At 41.0% G+C, this 26,531-nt stretch overlaps 1 protein-coding gene across 1 annotated transcript in view; it reads left to right on the top strand.

Annotated features, from left to right (window-relative positions):
- The first annotated feature begins 1,440 nt into the window (after positions 1–1,440).
- Positions 1,441–26,531, top strand: part of TGFBR3 (transforming growth factor beta receptor 3) — a 106,877-nt gene continuing 81,786 nt past the window's right edge. Inside the window, exons 1-2 of the mRNA XM_054285662.1 lie at positions 1,441–1,552; positions 14,783–14,955. Coding sequence (XP_054141637.1) covers positions 14,898–14,955 — 58 coding nt within the window. The 5' untranslated portion in view covers positions 1,441–1,552; positions 14,783–14,897. The remainder of the gene's footprint in view (positions 1,553–14,782; positions 14,956–26,531) is intronic.

The raw sequence follows: 26,531 nt of genomic DNA on the forward strand, positions 1-26,531 counted from the left end.
GCCATTGACTGATGTGTGGTGCATGCAGCAGAACTGTGAGTAAGGCCTGTCCAAACACAAAGAGGTCAAAGGTAAATGGCAGTGGATTATTCTAGGTTGTGAACTGACATTTCAAGAGCGGCTAAATTGTGTCTGAACTCTTGTAACACTCCTCTTGGGTAGATGTAAGAACTTGGCATTTGTGACTCAGGGAAAAGGGCCTGAAGTCAAAGAGAATTATGAAAGAATCAAGTCACCTCTAATCCCCTCAGTAAGAAAGCCAATTAAACTAGTAAAATTTTGCTGAGACAATGTAGAGATATACAGGAGTGGAGTAGCTCTACTCCTCTCCACTTCTCTCTATCTCCACATTATCTCCATGCCTACAGAAGAACAATTGCTCACTTGGATAATAATAGGAGTAGGGCTCAATTTTGTGATGGGAGTTTTGCTAGAATGATGTTTGCCAAGTTCTAGTACTGCTCTCATTACCATGACCTTTAGAGGACATAGAGGTTTGAGAGCAGCACACACCTGATGTTGCAGGACTGTGTCAGAAACTAACTCTGTTCATCCGGCTGAAGGATGAAGTTGTGGGTGGAAAGGCCTCATCTGTGGTGTAGCTCCCTTAACGCCAGTTTGCTCCACAACTCGATAGTCTTGAAGTTGGGGGATTTGACAACCTTAAGCGTGCCTTCTGCACTGAACAGCACTTTCTGTTATTTCCTAGTATAATGAACCTCGAGGGAACTGGAATAGTTTGCTCTGCTGTAAACGATGTCAGCTCTGCGGTGTTGGCCAAAACTGGTTCAGATGTGGGCTCTGGGCTGCCCTTGGCTGGGGAGGCAGCACTGAGGGGGCGGCCGGGGCCTCGCTCTGCGCCAGCCGCCGCTGGGCGCTGGGCCCGCTCGGGGGGCTGCAGGGACGTACCTCGGTGCACAGGACAGGGCACCGTCACACCGCCGCTCACATTGGGCCCGTACCGAGCGCAGCCCAGGCTCCGTTACGGACGCGGTGCCCGGCGGCCTCACGCGGTTTCGAGGCCGGTAACTTAAAGGCCGTTGCGGCTCCGGCTGCCGTGAGCGGGGACTGTGCCCCTAGCCCCGGCTGCGCGGGGGTTTTCGAGCTGCTGGCCGCCAGCACAGCCGGGCCGTGCGCGACCCCAGGACCCCCTCACGGCTCCCGGGGGGCGGGGGGGCTCAGGTGTGGGACGGGACGGGGCGGGCGGGGCCGCGGCGCGCGCTGCCGGCACGCGGGCGCGAGGGGCGAGGGGCGCGGCCGTCACGGCGCCGTCTCCGCCCCGCGTCCAATGGCGGCACCGCCCGCGTCCGCCCGCCCCGCCCCGCGGGCCGCGGGGTTACTGCCGGGCCGGAGGCCGGGCGGGCGCACACGCGCCTCCTCCGCCTCCGCCTCCTCGCCGCCTCCTCCGCGCACCGCGGGCCGGGCAGCGGTGGCCGGCGCTGGGCGGCCTTGGCGAGGACTGCGTTCCCGTCCCGGCCGGCGGTGCCCATGGCGTAGCTGCGCCGCTGCGCGCCTGCCCCGCGGGACGCGGCGTGGACAGACCTGCCGCCGGGTAGGTGCGGCGGCCGCGACCCCCGCCCCGATTCGGGCCGTCCGCTGGGGCGGGCGCGGGGTGTGCGCCCCTCGGGCTGTCACCGTGACAGGGCTGAGCGGAAGGGTCCGGGGGCCTCCGCCGGGCGCGGGAGCTGCCGGGGGCGGTCAGTGTCCGCACGCGTGCCGGGAGGAGCGGCTCGCCCCTCGGGACCGTGCGAGCTGCGGGCTCCCTGTGGGAAGCGAGGGGAGAGCGGGAGGCGGGCACCTGGCGAGGGGCAGCTACAGGTGTCCCAGCGGCGGTCGCTGTGCCCGGTACGTGCTGGGCGCGCTGCGGGCAGAGAGCGAAATGCTTTACAGAGAGGCTCGCTCTGCTGTGCGCGAGTGTGTCCTCGTACCCTTCCTGAGCCCAGGTGAGAACTCGGCAGTGCACGAGCAGAGTGTGACTTCAGTGTAAGTGACAATAATACAAGGGCCAGTATAATGTCCCTTCAGTGCTATTTCAGTGAGGCGTTGACATGTGGGAGTTACTGCTGTAGATTTTGCAGGGATGCACTGGAGTCCGGTCACTGCAGGCTTCTGAGTACGGCTGTCCTAGTAATAACAAGAATGTGGCTTCAATGTTAGATGTAAAATAAGTGAGTTTTTAAACACGAGCTTTCCCCACTTTCAAGTGCACTCGCAGTTCCAAAGTCACGGGTGTCAAACAGCACAGGATGTGCTACTTCTCCCTTTCACAAGAAAGGACTTCTTCAGGTGTAGTGTGCATGTGTAGTTATGCCTTTTCCACTTGCTGTGGATGTAACCAGATCTAAATCTACTTATCTCAGTTCTGTTAAGCTGTAGGTGTTAAAATTGATTTGCTGTCATTTATTATTTTCTTCTCAAATGTATGATCATTGCACAGTTCATTTTTTACAGAGTATTTCTGGTAGTGTTTGTAACTTGTTAAAGAGACACTTGGACATACAAGTGCCATGATTTTGTTCTAACAAAAAGGTTTTCTGGCTGGGTCTGTATTTATACGGATCTAAGTTTATGTATTTTTTGTTTGGTGAGGTTAAGCAGGGTGATATCAGACCCCCAATGGAGAGAAAACCCGAAGTGAGAGAGCTGCCTGCTCACTAACTGTGGCATCAGTTAGGTTTGTCTCATGGTGACCCACAGGACTGATACTATTGTAGTCTCATATATGGAAGACTTTACATGTGTAAATGAAATGTCTTCCCAAGACAAAATCTATTTGTTTATTGCTACTTATGAAGATTACTTTATTTTCCTTACAGTCCATGCTTTTTTCCATGAATGCCTGCCAAAGTATGAGTTGGTAGCTGGGTTTTTAATTAGCCCTGCACAAGTATCCTGTCAAAGTATTCCCAACAACAGTGTTAGTAAATGTTAATGGCAGATGCTTGTTCATTTGAAGAGCTCCAATTTAACCCATGAAAGCTTACAGGGCTTGAGTTCCAGCTGAGGAGGAGCTGCTCCTCGAATGCTGACCTGGTGCAGCTGGTGCTGGGCTGGGGGAGGAAGGGAGGGACGCGTGTTGGAGGGGGGGCAGGTCATTGGCTTCCTTCAGTGAAGAGTCCTTTACTCTGAAACTTGCTTCCCCCAATTGTTTGCTGCAGTTCAACCTTTTCAAGTTTAAAGTGACACTTCAGATTTTTCTCTTGACATGCTTTTTGTCCCTGGGGAGATCTTGTTTCATTGTTGATTTTGATCCATGTTTTGTGCGTCCAGAGCCTCATCTAGTCAAAGCGTGTTAAGTGATATCCACCAAGGATGTGAGTTCTTTTAAAAAGTAACTTTTAGTTGTTGTTCCTGGCATGCAAAACATATTTTCATACTCCAGCATCTTGATGCCTACCACAGGAACAGTGTTTGGAAGTCAATTGCTAAACCAGCAGGGGGAACACAAAACTTGCTGTCTATAAAGTCTCTCCTCCTACCACAGTTGGAATTTATGAAAACTTTGGGCCTATACTTTTGATAGTATTTCTTTAGAAGGTGAATGTTAATTTACTTGGAACACCCACATACATTGAAATAAACACAGTATTTTCAAATACTTTTTTATACATTTCCTCTAGCAGGCAGATCTCTCATTCTTCTGAATGCAATTTTTGTCATATTAGCCACAACTGACTTGCAAAAATACTACAGGTTTATGTGAGTGAAATTTCTCTTTGAAGATGTTTGAAGTGAATTAATCCCAAGAAATGATATTTTGAGTAATCCTGCAGAGTTTCAGATGATGAACTAGACAAAATATTTTCAGAATGGAGCTCTTACTGCATCACATATGATTGTACGTAGACATCTTGAGAGCTCAAGTTGACTTGCAAAGCAGTTGTACTCTCACAAGAAACTATTTCTAGTATTTAGGCTTTCCATAAGAGAAAATATTTTTAGATATTCTCTTAGGTTTTAAGAAGTCATTACTAGCTTATTATGTAGAGGTCAGCTGATGGTCCCAGCACAGAGCAATAATAGTTTTCTTTTTTCATTCATATTGGCATAATGATTAAGTTTTTTGTACCAAGAATACAGAATGTAAAGGCTGTTGCCAAAGAAGGTTATGGGGAGGGCTTGCACCAATCCATATTGCTTTCTGGTCTGTGAAGTCTGGCGCAGCCAAATGGCAAATACTGAAGGTGTGGATGCACAGACAGATGGCTGAATAGGAGTTTGCAGGGTGTCAGGTACTCCTCAGTAAGAGCTGGGGAACAGCCTTTCATCCGCAGTAAATTCAAGAATCTTGCTGCTTCTACTTGGGGTTAAGCCACCTTTCACTGATGGTGGGGTAAGAACATGCCGAGGAGCATTTGCTACAGAGTAACCAGTTTGCTGCTTGTGAGTGATAACAATTGTATATTCCACCAGCATTAGGTGCTAGAGCAAATACAGACACAATAGAGTTCAACTGAAATTAACAGTCCCAGGTCAGGTTTAAGGATATGTAAGCTCTGGTTCTGGAATGGCACTAATTGCACAGTGAGGTATAAAATAGATATACATGTATATAAAGTATATACATATGTCAACGGCCATGCATTGTTCTCTAAGAGCATTACATGATGTTGCCTGCCACTAAAAGTACAAAAAGGTGTATGTTAAATTCCATTGGCAATCTTCATCTCCTGTTGTTTTCATGGAATCCCAAAACTTTCTCTCCAGATGGTTCTCTGAGATGCTGAAGTGTGTATTTTGTAAAGTCAAATTGAAATTTCTGTTTTAATGTGATTTGAAAATAGTGGTAAATCTTTGCCTAATTTGTCTTACAATTCTTTTTTTTTTTTTTTTTGATACTGCCAGTAATATTGTGTTAAAATTAAAGACATGAATTATCAAGTCTTGGGCCATTTATGTGAATCTCAGAAAATACTATCTGGGATATAGATTGCAAATATCTTTGCAATCACATTGCTTTTGATCTAGTTCCATAAAAATATTTGTATATTATAAACAGGCATTACTTCTATAGCAGTAATATTTGTGGTGATTAACAGTGGTATGCCAGTTTCTAGCCTTCATGAATACAAGCATGTTTTGCCATAAAAATGTACTAGCAAAAAGTAGTGCAGTTGGAATTGCTTGATCCATCAGTGTGGATTCGCATTTTTATGTGCTGGCATTCATCCAACAGAGCAGCATTTCTTGTGCTTACAGCAACAATTAACTCTGTGGTGGCCAAAATGAAAGAGATGTACCAGATTTCAGTTATCTCTGGAAATCATGGAAGAGGGACTTTGAAGCTGCCACTTAATTTATATTCCATATTTTTTCATTTCAAGTATCACAAAATAAATGTCTTAAAAGAAGAACTTACTTTTTGACCTTGATTATCTAAGTAGTCATATTTGTTGAGTTCAGCAGAGAACATTTCATATATTGCATTTTAAGATAATAACTGTTTATTTGTACTTACAAATAAGTCTGTCTTGGAAAGTGTGCTAGTTTCTGATGTTTCTATAATGAAATGAATGGTGTTTTTGAGGAAAATGTGAAAACAATTTCATCTTCATCATGTGAATAGTACTTCAAAATGAGTGACACCTGCTTATTATTAACAAATTTAATTGCATTATATTTAGCACTCCTGTGTAATAATCGGTCTAATTTCAGTACACTAGTTGGCCAAATTCAGATTTATTTTTTTTCTTCTGTCCTGCTGTAAGATGTTAAAACGTTTTGAGAGTCAGCTGGAAGGGGCCTCTCTTTTAGATAGTTTCTGTTGTGACTTTGCAAGAGACCTGCTTAGATTGCAGGAGAGCAGCTTATCTGGAGGTCTTTGGTCTGAAACAATTTAATTATAGAGCTGCTGTGTAGAGGTTGTTTTTCTGCCCAGAAGGCAGTAGGGGCTGTGATACATAAGATGGTGTTAGTGATTCTGAAGGATAGTGGCAATTCATTTATTCTCTGATTCTCCTTTGTAAGCATAGGCATTTTCTGTTGGAAATTGGTGAGCTACATTGTGTGAGTCAGGGACAATAAAAAAATCCCAAAGTATCCAGTGAGCTTAATGTGTAGTAGAAATGTGCTGAATTCATGTGTTTCTTTGCCAAGAAGCTGGAGGTGGACTGAAGACTGATATGTCCTCTTTTGCCTTACATTTGACAAGTGAGTTGTTAGACTGTAGCTGCATTTGACTCTGTGTGATTAAGAACTATGGTAGTATTTTATCACACGTGTGATGCATTGTTTTTTACAATGATTTGAGTGAAACAAAATTCTGTTCAGCTTTCCAAAGCAACTGTTGTGGTGTTTGAAAAGAACCTTTTCTTTAATGAAGCTATTGCATTAATGAACCAAGTCACTCCTCCAGTGTATACAGCTTGTGTTCTGTGATAGATTAGTTCCTCCCTCCAGCAGTTAAAATCACCACTGTTTCTAAATACTTGTAGATCTGGTGATTTGGTTCACTCCAGTGATGATCATATACATGATAGTTTCCTTCTGACAGAAAGATCCCTCTGACAAATTATTTATATGACTACTGGAATTTGTTGTGGTCTTCCTTCTCTCCATACCTGTGCCCAAAAATTTTTTACAGTTGTCATTTATACATTTAATGTAAAATAATTAAAGGAAATTCTGAATGGTAATGATTTTATGGGAGTGTTCTCCACTCATTCTGAGTGGAACATGCTAGTGATTCATACCTTGACTGAAGCAAATCCCCAATGAAGTGCTTCTAAATAAAAATTTTTATGAAAAAAATTTTGCTCCAACCTGAATAGATTTTTCTGCTCAACAAATGGAATGACATCCTTTATTTGATAGAAAGTGAGAGGGTAGATACCCCTACACAAAGGGAAACTCCTTTTGACTCCTTCTTTTAACTGTGTGTCCCTTTAAGGACTTCCATATTTGTATGGGAGAAGTTTCCTATCTGTGAGATGTGCAGCTGAAAGTTTAGTGGCTAACAGATGACTTTTGGTGTGTTTATCTTGCATTTTTGTTTAGCAACCTGAACAAATAATCTACTAATCTGCCTGCCTATTAGAGTTTGCCTTATTCTAGAGACCAAAAGAGACACTTCTTTTGTTGTTCTCTTTGGCTTTTTTTCCCAAATGTGGGTCTGATAATGCATGCAGTTAACTTTAAAATCCCTAGTAGTTAATATTTCAGTCTGTTAATTCACTTCTTGTAGTATGTAATGGCCCATGGCAGTGAGGAGGTCTAGTTTGTATCACTTCATCTAATTCCCCTGTAATGATAAGCACTGATTTTTCAATCCTATTCATTTATTTACTGACTGTCTTTTTTGTTTGTTTGTTTTACCCTTCCCAAAGAGGATTGCATCCTTATACAGTGAACTTGTTTAATGCTGTAGTCTTGCTTTTCATCATAATCTTTGTGGCTTTCTCACAATTAACCCAGACAGTTGCTGGTATTTATAGGTCATGGTTTCAAAACTACTTTTCTATATGTCTACAAGTCATTTCAAGATTTTAAATCCACCACTGATGGATTTAGTTGTTTTTTCGTGGTAGGAAGGTTCTAGGTAAAATATTTTTAGATGCAATCCTATGGTTTTGCAGTTCAGTCTTGAAAGAAATAACAGTGCCAAGCATTCATTAACAGTAATTTGCTGAAATCTTTTACCCTGTGTGGAAGAAGCCTTGCTGAATTGTTGGTAACTTTCCATCCTGCTGTGGCTTCAGTCCCACAGAGATGCCCTCCCTAGGTTATATCTGTCTTGATAGGTACATTAGAGCTGTTATCTGTTTAGTTGAGGTGTGCAATTAGAAACCCAGCCAAGTAAAACTTAAGATAAATTAAATTTGTGTGAAGTTGTTGGCTGCTAATGTGTTTGTGAAGAGTAAGATAGTCCAGTGCCAGGAAACCTGTTCTGTTTCCAATTAGGAACAATAAAAAAGTTGGTAATTAGTCCAAAGAAATTTAACTGTGAGAAACAAAGGTTGTAGAGATGTTTTTTTCATGCAAGTTAGCATGATCTCGCTTAGAATGAAGATTCCTATTTCTATTGTTTTTGTTTTAGGGTAAACTTCTTAGAAGCGGCAAGTCCTATTTAAGAAACGTGAGCTTAGTTCCTGTTAGTTGTGGTGAGATATTACTGGTTAATTGGGAATTTGAGTTTTATTTAAATGTACATTTGAGATTTCTTGAGTTGCCATGTTTTTATGTATGTATGTTTCTAGTTATGTCTGCTTTTTTACTTCATTGTGCTTCCTTAATGTGTATCAGAAAGATGGGGTCTAATTGTGTTTCTGGTATTCCGTGGTAAGATCAGTCAGGTTTCTTGTCCATCTTCTGACTAGAAGGTGGAAGCAGAATGCCCAAAGTAGTGTTGTCTTTCCAGGCAGGTGTTAAGGAGGTGCTGCTGTGGCCAAGGTGAGATCCTGTTACGACTTGTTTTGCCTGTGAAAGAATGGAGTAGCTGTGAGTTGCACAGAAAATACACAGCTGGAGCTGGTATGAGATTGCAGATTGCTTGAGCCAATACAGTACAAGAGCTGTACAGCACCCCTGCCTCTTGTTTTCTCCACTCCCTTTAGAGATGTCCTGATGTAGGAAGTGCCTGAAGGCTCTATGATAAAGGAAAAAAATTCTGACTTGGTATTCAGATTACGTGTGAGGTGTTGGTCTTGGTAAACTCTGTCTGCAGTGCCATCTGTGCCTCCTCCTGTAGAGGTTCAGTAACCTCTAGGAATTTCTGCTGCTGTCAAAAAGCAATCTGTTCCAGTCTGCTCCTTGTGGAAGCCTTGTGTACTCCTTCCACTCCAAGATGCCCGAATGCACTTCCTTCCCTTCCATGCATTGAAACCCTCCTGCATCCTGATCCTTTAAGAGACTGTTCTCTTGTTTACACTTGGTAAGCAAAACCTTCCTCAGCCTAGGAAGATTTAACTGCATACCTCCCTGTGTTTGGGGGAAGGGAAGTCCTGGGAATATATAATAGAATGATTTTTTGGTCCTGTTTCTGTAAACTGCCTCTTACTTTTGTGCTGTATTATGCAGTGATTCTTCACCCAAAACTTGCAATGTCTGGTGTCATCTAAATTGACAGCAATAAAATCAGCTGATTAAAGAAAGGGAAAGTTGTGAAGCTGAAGGGGAAGTTGGTTATGAAATGTTACTGAGAATAGACACACCCATCCACACTTTCATTCCAGCTGTGGGCAAAATATCTACTAGGTAACAAAATCCCCCTCCAGTACACTATTACTAAATAGGTGGAATGGTTTCACATTTTTATTGAATTTATTTGTTTATATTTTTGTTCCTGTAATTTGGCAGGCTACATTGTAATACATTAATAAGAAAATAAATAAAATACTAAAACAAAAATCACATGGAATGGAGGGGCACATTACTAAATGGCATAAAACATCTTCATTTGGCACTCATCCAGTTCCCATAGCCTTTAACTGGGACTTGTTGAAATGTCCCATTACAAGCGCAGCAGCATGTGAACTGCAGGACATCAGAGTTACTTTTTCCCTGGCCTTTATGATATATCAGAGTTTTTAGTTTAATTACTATTCATATATTCCCTGAAAATGAAACCACTTTGTTGTTTCTAAACCAGAATCTGTCCCTTTGTAGTTTATGAATAAGTTACTATTTTAAGTTCTGAATGAACTTGTGGGACTTTGTGTATATGCCTTGAACGTAGAAATTTAAAAATACGGACAAATTTTCAATTCCACATGCACATTTGCTAATCCTGTTAATCATCTTTCCTGCCTGTATATGTGCAAATCATGCAGAATTTACATGATAAATGTCAGCTAATAAGTCTTCAAAAAAGCATTTTTAATAGGAGTAGGGTTATAAATAAGCCCTTTTGCTGTTCCTAAGTTTATAGAACTGCTCGTATAGTTAACTATTTGTGGGGTTGTTTTACTTGAGATGGGGTGTACTTGATTACAAATGTTTGCCTTATTTACTTACACAGGGCATGCCTGTATTCACTGCATTCTCACAGGGAAGCAGCTTGGACAAATGGAAGAAAAGCCGGTTAAATGAGTGAAATGGTTGCCATGTGTAAAACAAGCAAACAAAAAGTGAAAAAGCTTTGGCTGTGAAGGCGGCCTTGGATGGCCTAGAAACTTGGGTTCACGTTGCTATGGCAAAACAACACAAAGGGACAGATCCTTCTGGCTTCACTCAAGTATCCCCATTCACTTTGTTGGGACTTGTGATGTGACTTGAGAGGAGGAGGAATTTTGGCTTGCTTTGGTAGAGGAGTGTTTGTTAGCAGTGTTGTAGAGAGCTGTGCAACCTCTAGCACCACATGTGGAAAGAGGAGGGAATTACCAGAGTCCATGCTGATAAGGCAGAGAGGAAGTGGAAGTTATTCTTCAGGGAGTAAAGGAAAAGTTTAGACAACAAGAAGGGTAGAGTTAAGGCGGGGGAAGAGCTTGTATGGGAAAGGTAGGTACTGATTAATGAAACAGATGGTAGCTGTTGGGGAAAGGGCTTCAGGGAACAGAAGTAAAAGGGGTAAATAAAACAATAATATCCCAGTTCAGCAAGAAATGTGGCAAATTCCTGTGCTGGAGAAACATTTAATAGGAAACAGAAACGCCCTAGAATCTGTGGCTCTGGCTGCCTGCAGGTTGCACTGGGCAGAGAAGCTTTGAAGAAGTAAGCAAAAATAAATTTACCTAGAGAAGAAAAGTGTGTAAAAGTTGAAGCTAAGCAGACTTCTGATTTGAAGAAGACTGCTGCATAATAGTCACTTGGCTAAAAGTACAGAATTGAGCTGAGTAAAAAGGTGCTCAAATATCCTGAAGCCTGAACCTAACCCAGGGTGGTTGATTTTCATTTATAGTTCTTCAAGCACTTTGGAGCAGAGTCCTGTCCCCTTTCTGGAGAGCATTAGGCCCATGGGGTGGAGACATTTCTGCTAGTGGCAGAAAAGTGCTGAATGTCATTTCTTAGTGACAAGCCATAGACCACAGAGCCTTATGGTCTGGGAGTGCCTGTCAGTAAGGACTGGAAAATCCATAGGGAAAGATGTTATGGGTTTTTTTAGGAGTAAGTGTCATACTTCTAGCCTGTGAATTCTTCCATGTTGTTGTAGTATTAAAGGTGACTTTTTAGTCCAAAGGCTAGCTTTAAAAAATCCAAAGACTGAAATTCTGAGGAAGATGAGTAGCAGAATTTTACAAAGAAAACTATGTATGTAGGTGAAAGGCAGAGAGAAAACAGTAGTGTACTCAAGTGATTTGTTTCCTCTGCTGCTGGCTCTAACAAATGTAGATTGCTTTAAGTACCACTAAATTAAGGACAACATTTGTTGTCCTCTAGCTTAGCATAGCAATGAGATCTGTCCTTCCAGGCAGTGCTTTGGTATCTTTCAAAAGCACCATGCTTTTCACTGGGTTCTAGCTAAGCTTTATGCATCAAAATTCTCATGGGCACCAGAGGCTCCTAGCTGAAACCAAATTAAAACCTCATGCTTTCTCCTCTGCTTGTCCTTATGTACTTCAAAATGTGTTTCCTCCCCTTCCATTTCCTCAGTCTTTTTTCGTACCTAATAAAAGCTAGTAGTAATCAGGTTATTCCTGATGTTCCCAGCAGCATGTATTCCTGATTTGATCTGCAGATATCTATTTCTCAACAAAATATGGTCTTTGTGCTTTTTAGACCCTCACTTTTACCAGAACTAGTGGCCTTTACAACAGCAGATTTCAGTGAAAATGACCAAAAATGACCCCATAGTCTTCAATGGTTTTTATTCAGATGGCTTCTTTTGCCAGCCTTCCTTGCAGCTTGTTGTAGTAAAAAGCATTGGCATGAAAACATAGTTAATAAACCCAAAACTCATGTCGTCTTCTTTTTCTCTTCCACATCAGGATTTTTTGGTTATACTTTTAATATGCCCTTTCATGATCTCATTTACAAAAATAGCCACCCAGATATACCCCAAAGGAAAAGATGATTCTCTTGGAAATTTCTTCTGAATGTCAAGTTGGCTAGCAGTTGTGTTTACTTCTTGGGTAAATAGTTTAGGTTCCTTATCCCTTTGCACAGCTTTCTTCTCTTGTTTCAAGGGAAATAGCTTCCTATTTTGTGGACTGGCTTTTCCTAGTTGGCAGGTTTCACATTTTTTCTAGTGACAGCAGGTCTCGCACTGAAGCAAAATCTGGCAGATTTTGCACCACAACTTAACTTTGTCACTTTTTTGTTGTTGTTGTTGTGATTGGTTGGTTGGTTTGTTTGGTACTGCCAGATGGTCACTTAAGAGCAGCTTGGTAGCTGATTCCTGCCACACATGATCATATTTTGGAAAATATTGACAAATTACCTGCTTAGTAGGTTTAGTCTTAAATGAGTTATTAGTAGCAGTTTTATCTGTCTTTTAAATTGCAGCTGTGGAGCTGACAGTTGGGGTATCATTCACCCTAAATTCATGAAACTCACTGTTAGTTTGTCACCTTTTCATGTTGTTTGATATTTGCCCTGCATTTTAAGTTTGTGAGTGTATGTCTTCAAGCAAGTGAGCTCACTCTTCAGAAAGCTCTTCCAAATTTTCATTTAAGTCTTCATTATTCATCCTTCATGAACTGACAGAATCAGGGTAGAAGTTTAGGGCTTTTCAATCATATACTGGCAGCTCTGAGTTATACCTTGCAAATGTTATTGGTCAGTAGATTGTGGTAGAGATTAAATCACTCCTACAGATGGAAATGTGTATGTGTTCTCTCTGCCTCGAAATCACCTTTTTCAAACGGACTTTCATCCAAGTTGAATTGCAACTTGACATTTTAACACATTTAAATGCTCAGGTCAGAATGGGATTCTAAACATAATTTCTTTCTCTCCAGTTCTTTCCCTGTGCTCCCTGTTTCTACACAACTTGGTGCCTTATAAAATTGTCACTGAGGAATGAGAGACTTATGCAGATGGGACAGTGAGCATCTTGGATTTTCTTTATTAGCATATGTGCTGTAGTTGCTCTTTTTCTGGTTTCTCTTCTGTTTGTTGGTGGTGGTCAAATGGCTGTACATCAGTAACTTGGGTTTCAGAATGCTTCTTCATTGCCTCTTTGCACATAGGACATCTTGCAGAACATTATGATGGTCTTCTATAGATAACACTGACTAGAAACCTCATTATTTCCTCTATTTGATAATTTTTCTTTGTGGCATCATTTAAAAATTGAACTAGCAACCAAATAGTACCACCAGGTAGAGTTAGGTTTCTTTTCATCTAGAGAAATAGCAGCAAATTATTCCAGTTTATATTTGACTTCCCAAATAATGCTCAATATTTGTAATGTCTTGCCATTTTTCCAAAAGTGCATTTTAGGTGGGACACTGGAAAAGGAGCTGCCTGAACCCCCATGTTGTGACAGACTGTCAGCTTCTGGCTCTCCCCATACACTGCTGTCCTGCAGGAGTGTGTCTGGTGTTCCCAGCAGCCTGCAGAGCTGCTCCTGTTCCCCCCACCTCCCAGTGGGGTCTGGGGCACTGCCAAGACCACTTGGAGGTTCCAGGAGCTGGGTGCTGAGTGAAGGATCTGCAGGAGGCTGGAATTCTGCCCTTGGGCCCCAGCAGCCCTTTCAGGGATGTAGATGCAGCTCTATGCACACAGGGCAGTGCCATCCCCACCAAATAACCCGTGCAGAAATGCTGCTGAGCAGTTTGTCCAGTTTCCTCAGAGCCCCAGGGGTGCTGGTCTTGAAGTGCTGGTCTGGGTGCAGGTTTTGGTTGAGCAGGCTTCTGCTGGTGCACAGCATGGCACACACTGTGTGACAGAATCTGGCCTTTTGTCCTTGTGCTTCATTCCATTTTCATGTCAGCAAGAACCTTTTAAGTGATATTGATGTTGCCACATGATCCTGACTCAGCATTTTGCTATCGCTTAGTCCCATGATGGAGGTTTGTCATTTCTTGCAGTACTTTATGATGGGTGTTAGTGGTTGCCAAGGTGCCATCTGTTATCTGCTCCCAAAGGCGCAATACCAACATTCCTGCTCTTTACCTTCCTGGTTTGTAATCTTATTCTAGACATCTAGATAATTGACAATAGAATAAAAAAAAAAGTTTAAGAGGATATTGTGGATCTGCTTAAGTGTTTCCCCTCCAAAATCTGCAGCATGCATTCTGGGGTCACAATTTTCCGTGTTTGTAAGGCTTGCAGGCAGCAGCTCTATTTTCATTTATTAGCATAGCACGCTGGAGTTGTTTAACTGACCTGGTATATCATGTCTCAAAGTATTTTAAAATAAAGATTCTGAGCAGTTTTATGTTTATATTTAGTGTTGAGTAGCATTGAAAAGTTTTCAGAGTTTGTCATACTGAGAAATGATGAGTTAAATTTGAGTTACCCACCAACCAGCACATGTGAAACATTTTTCCATGCTATAATAAAGGTAGCAGCAGATAACTGAGCAAACAAATGTTTATATGCACCAGAGAAAGTCTGATTACTTAAAATAAACATGTCTGAGGGTGTGAGTACCATTGGCAGGCTTCAGTGGGACTGTGGTATTAGCTGACAGAAAGGACTCTGGGGCCTCGCTTCCAAACAGATCCCAACTTGCACAATGTATCACAGAAGGGAGCAACATCTGCAAAGAAGTACTGAAATACAGGGGAGGAGTACTAGGTTACTGGTACCTAGGGTATCTGACAATATAAAATGCACTCCCCTACTAGACATTTAAGAGAGAGTTCTGTTTCTCTTCTTACAAGAGAGACAATTTTAAATATCTAACAATATTTCTGTAAGTTGTATTTGTATTAATGTTTATTTTTACTTCTGTCTGTAGGCAAATAAAACTCCAGAAGATCTGATTTCAAAGCTCACCACAAATTTCAAAGAAAGTAAATCTACATGAGGAGCCACAAAGCAAGTTGATTTGAGAAGATACAGCATTTACAAAAATGTCAAGTTGTGTGACTTCAGTATTTGCTTTCATGGTTTTGTGCTTTGCAGCTGCAGGTAGGTGGTATTATGCAAATCATGCATTCAGTGGATTAACTTGATGTGCATATTTAGAATTGTTGATCACAAATACTTTTTCATGCTGAAGAAAGTAGGTCAGCTAAAGTTTATGTCTAGGTTTTCTGTAAAACTATTGTGATCATAATTGCATCATATATGATGTGAGAAACAATGCTGTTCCTATAAGAATGTTTTCTTGCATCTATGTTCACCCTTAAGATAATACAAGAATTGCAGTAGTAATCTAGGTTATTTAGGTTATTTACCTATTTATTTTTAAAAAATACATGGTGCACTTAAAGGGGAGGGTTGATATGGAAGCCTTTGGGAGTGGAGGCAGTGTAGCTCTGCCAGCATGATGAGCTATTGGCTCTGCCAAGAGGCTGAATTTATTTTCCCAGATGCAGGGTTGGGCTGGTGAAGCTGAGGCTGCTAGAGTCTCTCTGCAGAGCTGGGCTGAAAGGGTCTACCTGCTCAGCTCCATGCTGCCTCCAAGACCTGTAATCTGGAATTAAGCCCCAGTTATTTGACTTTATAAAAAATATGTCAGACAAAATCCCAGAAAGGTTCATAATAGGTCGCTGAGTCTGTCCATCCATCCTGCCTTATTGGGATAAACCTCACCTTGGTCATTTCTGACAGTTGTCTAACGTGACTTACAGTCAGTCATTAGTGATGATGGCAAAGGCCTTTTAATAACAGTTGTCTGTGTTAATGGAGTCCTTTTAGGTTAGGAGCATGCATTGCCATTTAAGGGGATTGTTCCTGTCCCACATTTTGGTCTAGCTGGGGATTTTTAAAAGGGTATGTTGCAATAACTTGTGACAGAGAAAGGAAAGATCTGTGGAGTTCAAGTACCTAGTTTATTCTGTAGTTTGTTCAAGCACTGAAGTGATTCTACTCAGAATGTTTGTTTGTCAAAGTTCTTTCTGTGGTTGCAAGGGGAAGCCTCTTATGTGTCCAGCTTGTGTACAGTGTGGGTCTTTGGAGAAGAGGCCAAGTGGATGTGCAGTCAGTCAAAATGAGACAGTGGGAAAAGTAGACAGTGGACAGATGGCTTGCTTAAATCTGAGATGTCCTCACTGTGGAAAAGATGACCAGCTTTGGAAGAGACAGGGCTGAACAATTAAATGTGTTACAATTTGGCTTCATTTCATCTTCAGCATGGAAAATTATGTTATTTCAAGCCCTCAAGCCTTGTGGGACTTTCTCTGGGTTTGACCTCCTTGAGGGCATCTATCCAGCATGAGTAACTTTGATTGTTTAACAGTACGTGATGCTGACATTTTGCAATAGCTTCACTGCAGACAGACTTCCAGCAATGCAGGGTGTGTCTGAGTGTGTCTGCAGCTCGAGCTGAGCGCATCAGTGCTGCTCTTGGCTTACAAGAGCCATTACTTGGAGCAAATCTGTATCATTCTAGATGTGTGAAAATCTACTTTAAAAGGAAGGGCCAGTGCAGAAAAGAAAAGCTTTTTTAATTGATCACAACCATAATTCTGTTTTGCTGCTGAGGAGAATGCTTGCCTGTTGAGTCAGCTTACCTCTTAAAGCTAGCTTTAATTAAAACCCACTGATTTAAAAGTGCTGTCAAACAGTACCACTATTAGTAAGTTATTCAGTGTTGAGAAAACGTAATGTGTCTGTCTTGAAATTCGTTGTGGTTTTTTGGTTTTACTCCCCATCTCTGTGTTTTCCTCTGGCAGATATTATTGAAACAAGCTCTTAAAAAGCTTTGGATTCAATCAGATGCTTAAGTAGAGTGACAGAATTATTTTGGTTGGAAGGGACCTCTGGAAGTCTACTCCAGCACCCTGCTTGGAGGAAGGCTAGTTTCAAATTCTTTCTTTCTTTCTCTGATTTTTCTTCTATCTGCATGGGAAGAAATCAGCTGAGGAGAGTAGGAGGGGTCACAGTCTGTTAGGGGAAGGTGAGGAAGCACTGTCTGTGTGGTTTCTGGCTATATCTGCCTGTATGTTTTGGTTTTCTTTCTTTCTTTTTAATTTTTTCAATAAATTCTTAATGAGAACAACTAGATAACGTCCTTACAGAGTATAATGAGTACAGTGAGATAAGAGCAAGAACCAATGGACTGTGATGAAGAGGGAAGAGATGCCAGGCAGATGCAATTAAAACTGAGGAAGGACAGCTCTCTGAAGGTTATTTAGATAGAGCTTTTGCAGCTGGAGACTTTGAGTCCTTTTAATGCCAACAGTTATGCTTTAAATGCAGGGAGTTTGTGACTCTAGGTGGAAGCACACAGCATGTTGCAGCGCTGTGAAAAGCTGGCAGAGGCCCCTGGCTCTGGTCAGTCTGGTGGCCAGGGCACTGCAGGCGTGGCTCCTAATTGCCAGCATACAGAACCTGTGCTTTTCCAGTCTTGAACCACAAATGTACTGGTATAAATAAAACTAGAAATCTAAATAAAGTTAAGAAGTATAAATAAAATCCCTTGCTTGTGGTGGAGCCTGGGGGAGGCAGGGGGCAGCATGCCACCTCCCTAGGGTATTGATTTTTTTACATTTGAGCCTTTTTCCAGCTTGCTCTTTGTTTCTGAAAAGTGAAGCTGCTGCAGCAGAGCACACCTTTGTTTTGTTTGCCAGTCCTACTCTGAAACTGCTGCTGCTGGTTAAGGAGGGTGTTTTGCTGACATTGTAGTAGCTTCAGTGTTCTTGTATTTTCAGGTGTAAGTGAGGTTCTAGACAGAATCCATGTTTGGTTTCTGTTTTTCCACTCTTGCCCTTGAAGGTACTAGTGTGTTAAATATATCAAAAAGCCCCCAAAACCCTGGAGTTACACTGCATGATGTACAGAAATGGATGGTCAAAGATGAATCACAGATCTGCATGTTTTTCAAGCTGATAGTTTAAATATTACACCTCACTAACTGCATTGAAAATAGTCCATATAAATATTCAAAGAATATTTGCCTGTTTTTCTACCTCCTTATACTACTTGGATGTATGTAGCTAAATGCTTATCTGAATTTGATTTGCTTTTGTCTTGTACACTGATTTCTTGTAAGCTTTTATTTATAAAGCTTTATTGGGCAGAAAAAGACTGCAAAGTATACCTTGATTACTCTGAGATTTTTCTACTTCATGGAAAGTCCAAGGCAGGATGGGGAGAAAAACTCCTGGCAAGCTCTCTACCCGACTGAAGGAATGAAGTTTTTGAAGTGGGATTAAATTAAGGTCTGGCAACCTGCAATAGGAGCTGCACACAAACACTTAGAACTACACACAGTTATCCAGGCCTTGGATGACCTCTTAAATTAGTCTGGCTTTTTAATCTTGGAGCAAAAATATTCTGTCCTAATGTGGCTTAAATCAAAGGCTGGAACATATTTATTTTACTTGCTGGCAAATTAGTGCAGTTGGGTGCATGATGCATGTCATAATAAAGTGTCTTAGAGGACAGCTGAAATACGTACCTGCTCTAGACCTTGAGGGCCAAACCTTCAACAGAACAGGTCCTTCTGTGAAGGAATAGGAATGTTTTTTAACTTCAATTTTTTGGTTTTGTTTTGTTTGTTTCTATCCTGCATTACTATTCAGCTGGAAAGAAGACAGAAGGGTGATACAGGCTATGGATTTCCAGTGGCCAAAGGTTCTCATTGCAGCCTCTGGGGTAGATCCTCTGTTGGTGCAAATCATTCCTGCTGCTGAGGAAGCAGCACAGCTGTGGCACCGATACCAACTGGAATTTGTCCATGCAGCCCATGTTCACTTTCCTTCAACACCCTTGATATTTAGCATTGTCTGTGCTTGACTTGTGAACACTTTTCTCCTTATGGCTGCATTTCATGGTTGTGGTCAGGCAGATGAAGACCCTGTAAGAATTGCATATATTGAAGAATTTACTTATTTTCTATAATGCTGAGGTTACTGGTTTATCTGCTTATGTTAGGTCTGTCTTTATGGTTTTCTTACAACAGCTCTTTAATCCCTGGTTCTCCACTCTATTGTAATCCTAGCTGCTTTTTCTTTCTTTTTACATACTTGTTTTTGTAAGTAATCTTACATTGTTCAGAGCATGTGTGCTTCATTTTCAGTAGGACTGTTCACTTGCAAGCTCATGTATCTCTGCATCTGTGCCCCCCAGATATAATGGTGATGGGTGCCATGTTAATAAGTGGAACAACAGGAAGAAACAGGCCTTGTCATGACACCTAGTTTTTATTTTTTTTTTTAAAGATGAACTTCCCCTGACCTTGAACATTGTGTTTCCAAAAGTAATATATGATTCTTCAAAGCACGGTAGAAAAACCTCCTACTAGAAGGTGAAAGACATGATCTAAAAAAAGTAGAAAGTAATACTGGGAGTTACTCACGCAAATTTCCCTCTATTTTAAACAGTGCTTGCTGGGTATTTCCCAGATGTAATTAGACTGTAATTATTTTTTTCTTAAAGTATTTGTTGCCAGAGGTGTGGAGATTTTTGTTTGTTTAAATTGTTTTTAGAGGATGAGAACCAAGGGAAAGAGGTTGGATCTTGAATTCTGAGGACTGAAGTAAAGCACAGGCTGGTTGCAGCATTCAGCTTTTGAATGGATGAAGATTTCACTCTCTACTACCCTTTCTCTTCACATCTTTCTCATAATCAGCTGACTTCTGCCTCCCTTATGAAATCACCTGTTCCTATCTGTTGATGGTCTGGGTGTTCAGACTTTGGAGGATGAAATAAACCAGCACTCAGAACATTTGAAGATTTGCAGTGTCATAGAATTAGAGGAGCAAAGGCTGGTTCATGTGCTGTGCCATGGCAGAAAGGTTGCAAGGAGGGGCAGGGGCTGCAAGGGAATGCCCACCTTCTTCAGGGGAGGCTTATGTGCTCTCAGTTCTGAGAAATACTATTGAGAAACCAGGGACTGGCTATTAAAAGTGGAAATTGTTCTAATTTTTTTATTCCTTCATCACCCTGATGGTGATTTGAAACATGAATACCACGTTTATCTGATAGGAATCAAACGATGAATTCCTAAATTCATGTCCATGAGCTCTGTGACATAACTTTGAGATGCCAAAATATACATTAAAAAGAGTTAATTTTCATTTCACACAAAACCTAATACCTTTCAAGCAATAAATTGTTTTAAGTGAGTACTTTAAATACAAAGACTGATTAGACTAAATCTGTGTGTCCCCTGATTTAAGTTTCTTCAGCATTCTTGTGCTGCATGATGATCTATTCCTTTGTAAATTACTTTTTTAATCAGTTCATCCGTCTGTCTTTCAGCAACTGAATTGAATCAAATCCTGTGCCATTTCTATGTGCTTTATGCTTAAATAGTGTTTTTTTTATCTTCCAAACCCACACAAAAATTGTGAAGAATTTAGAGTCAGGATACAGAGAAGGGTTATGTATTTTCAAAGAGGTAATTGTATCACAGACTTGGAATGGCTTGAACTGAGCAGACTTCATTTTTCCTGTATCAGCAAGGCTCTCAAGCTAAAACCAGTTGAATTTCAGCAGAATTCTGCACAATTCTGCACCCATGTGGAGCAGTAGGATGTGGGATTGTGGGTCCTGATTCAGCAGAACAGCTGAGTGTATATCCAAGTGTTTGCTGAACCAGAGCATTTACCACTAAACATGAATATCTGCTTCTTTGATTAAAACTGGCTCTGGTGATGCCAAAGGAGCCCTAAGAAATCTGCAGCCCATAATGCAGTGCTGGAACTGTGTAGGTGCAGGCAAATGGTGTTACTGAGGCTCTCTGGAGGGAGGTACTCCACTGATGAAAAGTAGTTTTGAGGAAAATTTTATGGCACAGAATGGGGATGGCATTAATCCGTATCTTTGTAAAGGAATTTATTCAAGTTTTCCTTTTTTTTTAAGAGAAACTTGTCTTTAACAAGTTCTAAGCTCCACATAATTATTTTATAAATACTTTGCTAAAAATAATTCTTTTGTTTTCTGAAGGGAATTGGGATTTGAGGTTTTGCTTGTAGATCTTTTAATATCCTTTCTGTATTGCAGGCCCTTGTTAACTCTTTCTTAGCTTTTCCATCTGTCATTTGTCTTATAAATAACATGATCCCTTTAATTAATAAAAAAGTGAAAAAGGCATATTTATGTAACTAAAGATTAGACTTCACATGCTGTAGAACCCCACACCCAGCATTCTCAATGTGGTTCTGGGGTGTCTCACCAAGAAATGAAGCATCTGCTATTAGAAAAACAATTGCTATTTTCACATTAAAATTGTATTGAATTTCTGCAAATCTGTTTCTTTTATAAGCTCCTTCCACTGAAGCATGCTTGTATGATTCAATGCCATTATTTTACTGCTGGTGATGTTATAGTGTAGAGAAAACATAGGGACCAGATACATGCCTTTTCAAGAAAGAGAACTAATTTAATCCTCTGTACCTAATGCTAAAAAGAACTGAAGTCCCTTAGGCTGTAAGTCCTAGGAGAGATGAATTTGGAGTGAAAAAAAAATATATTTAGCACAAAGACTGTACCATGTTTCATTACCTGAAGGCACTGAGTTGGATTCCTCTTTGGTGTGAACTTATTTTAAGTCAATGGAATTTCACCAAGGATAAGTTTTGACCCCAGGTGACAAAAGCAAAGGTTTTTACTAATGCCATGAAGTGCAGCTGCTTTAAGCACAATGTGCTTTTCTTCTTAAGCATACTTTATAAAAGATGGAGCTATTGTTCCTTTTTTTTGGCAGCTTCCACACTGTGAGACTTACTAATAGGCATTTAATAAAAAAGGGATTTTACCTGTCAGGGATGGAAATAACTAAACTGAAAATGTCATTACTCTCATTATTGAAGTAGTGCAGTGAAGATGTAACAAATAAAGGAGTTTGGGGGTGGGCAGTGGAAATGTATGTAAGGTTTGTTGCTGTTTTATCTCTTCAGCAAAAAGTTTGCATTCATCTGAAGCAGGTTTGGTGTTTTGGTGGTGGGTTTTTCTGTTATCTTTTCCTTAACACTTGAAGCCAAGGGTGGGTGAAGAATTTATTTTTGTGGTTATTTTTGCTCATTTTCCTCTTTAGTTTTTCTTCATTTCCTTGATCACCAAATCTGTCTTGAGTCTGGAAAGGATGATGGATGCAATCTATTTTGGAATAAATAAAATTTTTCTTTATTTATACTTTTAAATTAAATAGAGCAGTAATAAGTATGTCCTACCAGAGATGCTCCTAGTTATTTTGATTCTAGCTACTATGTCAAAATTACTTTTTTCCATCACAAGAATGCGTGCCTTTCTTTAATATGTAAAAATCAAGGAGGGACACTTAGCATCATAATGCCTTGGTGATTCTTTAGACTTCTAGGCTTCAGGAATTGTATGAAAGTGGATAAAGGTGAAAAGGTTATTTGTAGCTATTACTGAAGTAGTTTAGCACAGTTCAGTTTGCAAATTTGGGGTTGCTTTAAGGAAATATGTAGAAGATGAACTTTAAAAGCAGGGGTCACACATTTTATATATCGGGTGTGTGTGTGTGTGTTTAGTCTAAATGGGCATTTTGGTTACCACTGGGAAGCATCTGCTCTGTAGCATAAAAGCTGGACAGGAAGCATAAGAAGCATGGGTGGACAGGTGCTGCTGTGTCTGAGGGTGGAGTGTTGCCCTGCCCATGGAGTGATGTGCACCCTCGGTACAGCCAGGCCCAGCAGCCCCTGTGAGGTGATGTGTGTGTGTCCATCCTCTGTGGTGATTGAGTGTAAATGTCTGTGTCTGAAGGACCTCTGGGAGCGGGTGGGGCGAGTTATGGGCTGGCAGAGCAGTTCCTTCCTGCTGTGGCTCTGCCATGAGCAGGGGCTCCTGAAGGAGAGCACGGGGAGGCTGGAGCAGCAGCTGGGGCTGTTCTCCTTGTGCAGCCCCCGTGCCCGATGGCCATAGCTCTGTTAGGTGCACGGGGCTAATCTGTGAGCCTCTGCTTTTGACTGAAATGTGAAAGGCTTGCATCTGGATTTGTGACTTGCTCTGTGATCTCCCCACGAGTTATTTCATCTCTCAATCTTGGTCACTTGATATGTAAAACGGATGTGTTCAACCCTGGCATCTTCCCTGCAGGCCTGTTTGAAGAGCCAATGTAATCACTTTAAAGTCACATGGTTGACATTGTTGCAAACTGCTGGGATCTCAATTCTTCAAAACCTCCCTGTGCCCTTTTTGGAGGTATGAAAATAGCAAAAGTTTTACTAAAGGTACTGCCAGACTATTTGCCAATTTTGCTTGTTTTTAGACGCATGGATGCTGAACTGCAGAGGTTTGTTGTGATCTCTGATAAGGATCAAGGTGGTTTACATTTTGGCAAGTCATAAAGTATCATGTTCTGAGAAGTGTCTTAACTCATGGAGTTACTTATTTTACTCTACCCATCATCCTTATTTAAAAAAAAATAATTAAAAATCACTATATTTGCAAGAAGTAGAGTCAGCCATACCACAGCAAGGAAGTGGGAAGTCTGAGACTGTACCAAAAATGATTTTCAGGTGAAATACAACTCTGTTCTTGCATGATTGGGAGACAACTTACAACAGCAGGTAGAACTGCATTAAATCCCATACAGGATTTGAGCAACATGATACAAGTTAGTGTGTAGCTTCAGTTTCTTGCATTAGGGTAGACTTTTCCTTTGGATTGTATAATAACTTGTAAGAGTTATATACAGTAAGAGTGGCCAGATTTCTGTATCTTCTGTTTTGAAATGTTATATCAGTCTGGCAAAATTTTCTGTTATGGCACTAATGAGTTCAAAGCAGTAATTAATTTTTCTGTGGGATATTTTCACCTTCAAGCTGAAAAAGTAATAGGTATTTGAATAAATTGGCAAGAAAACTGTTGAGAAATTACTTTGGAAATTACTTGTCTCAATTGCTTTTTGGAAGTAGGCCAGTAGTAGTTATTTTTCTTGCTAAAATAGTGCTCGTGGCCATTTTGTTCACTGCCTTAATTTTCATTCTCCAGTGCTGATGCTTGATCTCTGTGATCACATTTACCATCACAGATGGAAGTAAGAGAGCTCAAGTATGCATCATAGGAAGGTCTCCGAAGTTTTTCTGAAGATTGCAATTGTCTTAATTGTAATACTTGACAAATGCTTCTGTAGTGCCTCCTGTGAAAAGGGGAAAAAAAAAGTAACTGAAATGTCAGAATAAGGAATGCTTCATGGCAGTAACAGAAAAATAAAAGCAACCCTTAAAAAGATCTGGTTTTATTACTTGTGGCTCTTGAAATCTTTTTTCTTCTTTGAAATTAGAAAAGCTAGAGGTATTTTCAGCAATTTCATGCCCAAGATAAAATAATGTTCAAGACTATGTGATGGCTGATTTTGAATAAAGCAGTTTAAAAAATATAAAGTTCCTTAATTCTAGGTCTATGATACATTTACTGGATCTTAAAAGTATGTTTGCAGCAAGAAGCCTATAAGTCAGCTCTTATAAATACTGGACTGAGCTTCAACTTTATTGATGTGATTCAGGAGAAAAGAATTCTAATGAAACCATTCTGAGTATTGAACTGCTTAATAGTGTTGTTAAAATCTTCTTGTATATGGAGAAAACCAAACCAGCTATTGTTCTGTTTGTTTCAAAATTGCACAAGCTCTATGTAAAGGATTAAGCAAAAATATTGTCAAAAACATTTCAAGTAAAAGTTGCTAACAAAGAACTCCTTGGGTTTTTTTCCTGCCTTGAAGAGTCCTAAAATGTATCTTGCCTCTTTCTCCAGAGAAATAATAATGCACTTGAGATGGTTTTATAGGTCAAGCATTCATGTAACTGACTATGATTTGACAAGATTGCTCAAAGGAAAAGTGGAGTGAAATCAGGATTTACCCAGGAGGATTTTTGAGCAATGAATCAGTGCTTTTTTGGCTTAGTGGACTGAAGTAATTTAATTGGAGCAATCAACATTTTTGGTACTAGTTGACTGAACTAATGAAGTTGATTCAGTTTTGATACCTGTGTTGTCATCTTGTTCCAGTTGCTTTCCTTAAATTTTTGGAAGGAGCCAGCCTGTATACTGGTGTCCCTGTGCTCCCTGGTGCCATCTCTTGCTGGAATGCTTTTTTGAGGATTCAGTTTGCTGCTTGGAGGGCTGCAAGTGCTGCAGACATAACAGGTTCATGTTGAGACCATAACTTGCTGCAGAATTACTATGTCTTCTTCCCTTTAATCCCATTCTAAACCAGTCAGTAGGTATCTGATCCTGATAGAGTTGTATAGCATTATGTTTCTAGGAGGACTTAATGGCAGAAATTTGTAGATGGTGTAGCACATGTCCTCTTTCTTAATGGATTTAATCCTAAGGGTCATGTCCTGAAGTGATAACAAAACTCGTGTTCTGGTCTGAAGACTTTTGGCCTGCCTTTTCCGTTGGTGACACATGGGTTTGTTTGCTTTTCCTTCAAAGCAGCTTCTTGTTAGGTCCTCTGTGCTATTTTGTTAACTAAGTCCTTTCTGGTGGAGTTGGAGAGAGATTTACTGAGAACCTGCTGTGCAAGGGTGTTGTGCCAGCAAAGGGAATTCATGCTATAGCTCCTTTTTGGTGGGACCCTGCAATGGGTGTGATTCTCTCTGCTCCCCTCTTTACTTGGGGCTATGTTCTTCCTCCCGTGTTCAATATCTCACTGTAATTGTTTGTATCCAAGATGTGCATTAGTATGGTTTTTTTTGTTAGGATGATCTCATCCCTAATGAGTATTTGATGCCTTTGCAATGTTCCTAATATACACATAGAACAGCTGGAAGAGACTTTTTAAACAAGGATCTTTGTAATATCCTGGATGATCTCAAAGAACATTCAAATACAACAGTGGAGTTGCATTGGAAGCTTTAAAGATAAACATGTATTTTCATGCAATGGCTGAACAGTGTGCAGTGGGTGACATAGGGGTTCTCTCTGCATTTACAGTGAATGAAAGCTGCAGTGAACTGTCCAAAGGGGCTAACTACACTGTTAATGGTTAATAGTAAGCACAAGTAAAAAACAGTAGATGAGAGTACACTTCTCTGCTACATTTCTGAATATTTTCAAGTTGTTATTGTAGGCTTGTTATCCAGAGAAAAGGTTGTTTGTCTTCAGCAAGAACTTGGTTCTTTTCCAGCCAGACTCGTGGCACTGGTGGTAGGGCTGTGAGTGGTGGGACCGCCCAACTGCTCTGCCCGGGCTCTCTCTGGTCCTGAGTCAGGCCTGTGCTGTGCTCGGGGAGGGAGTGGGGCTGTTGGTTACCCAGCTGTCTGTGTGCAATTAGAAAAGGCTGATACCGTGCTTCTGGTGCTCAGTAGGGGGTGGTAGCTTTTCTAAAGCAGGATACACTCACCAAGTGACTTGCCTTGCAGTGTGAGGTTAAGCCTGCTTCTGTGTTGGATGGTCAGTAAATTATCACAGATCTCATGAGGTATTAGTGAAAGCATGGCTGTTTACTTCCATTCCATTCAATGATTTTAAACTACTGGTCCACTGATGGGAAGAAGTTTCAACTGGGCTCCTGTGTGCTTACATGAGAGCTTTTGAAGTCCTAGAAGTGGCTGGTTTTCTCTGAACCCTCATGCTTGCTAGAGCAAATAAGGGACCCTTGGAAGTGTGTGGCAGGGGTAGTG

This window comes from Melozone crissalis, unplaced genomic scaffold, assembly GCF_028551555.1.
Source record: "Melozone crissalis strain CALT ecotype California unplaced genomic scaffold, PUWL_Pcris_2 ptg000045l_1, whole genome shotgun sequence".
Lineage (NCBI taxonomy): Eukaryota > Metazoa > Chordata > Aves > Passeriformes > Passerellidae > Melozone > Melozone crissalis.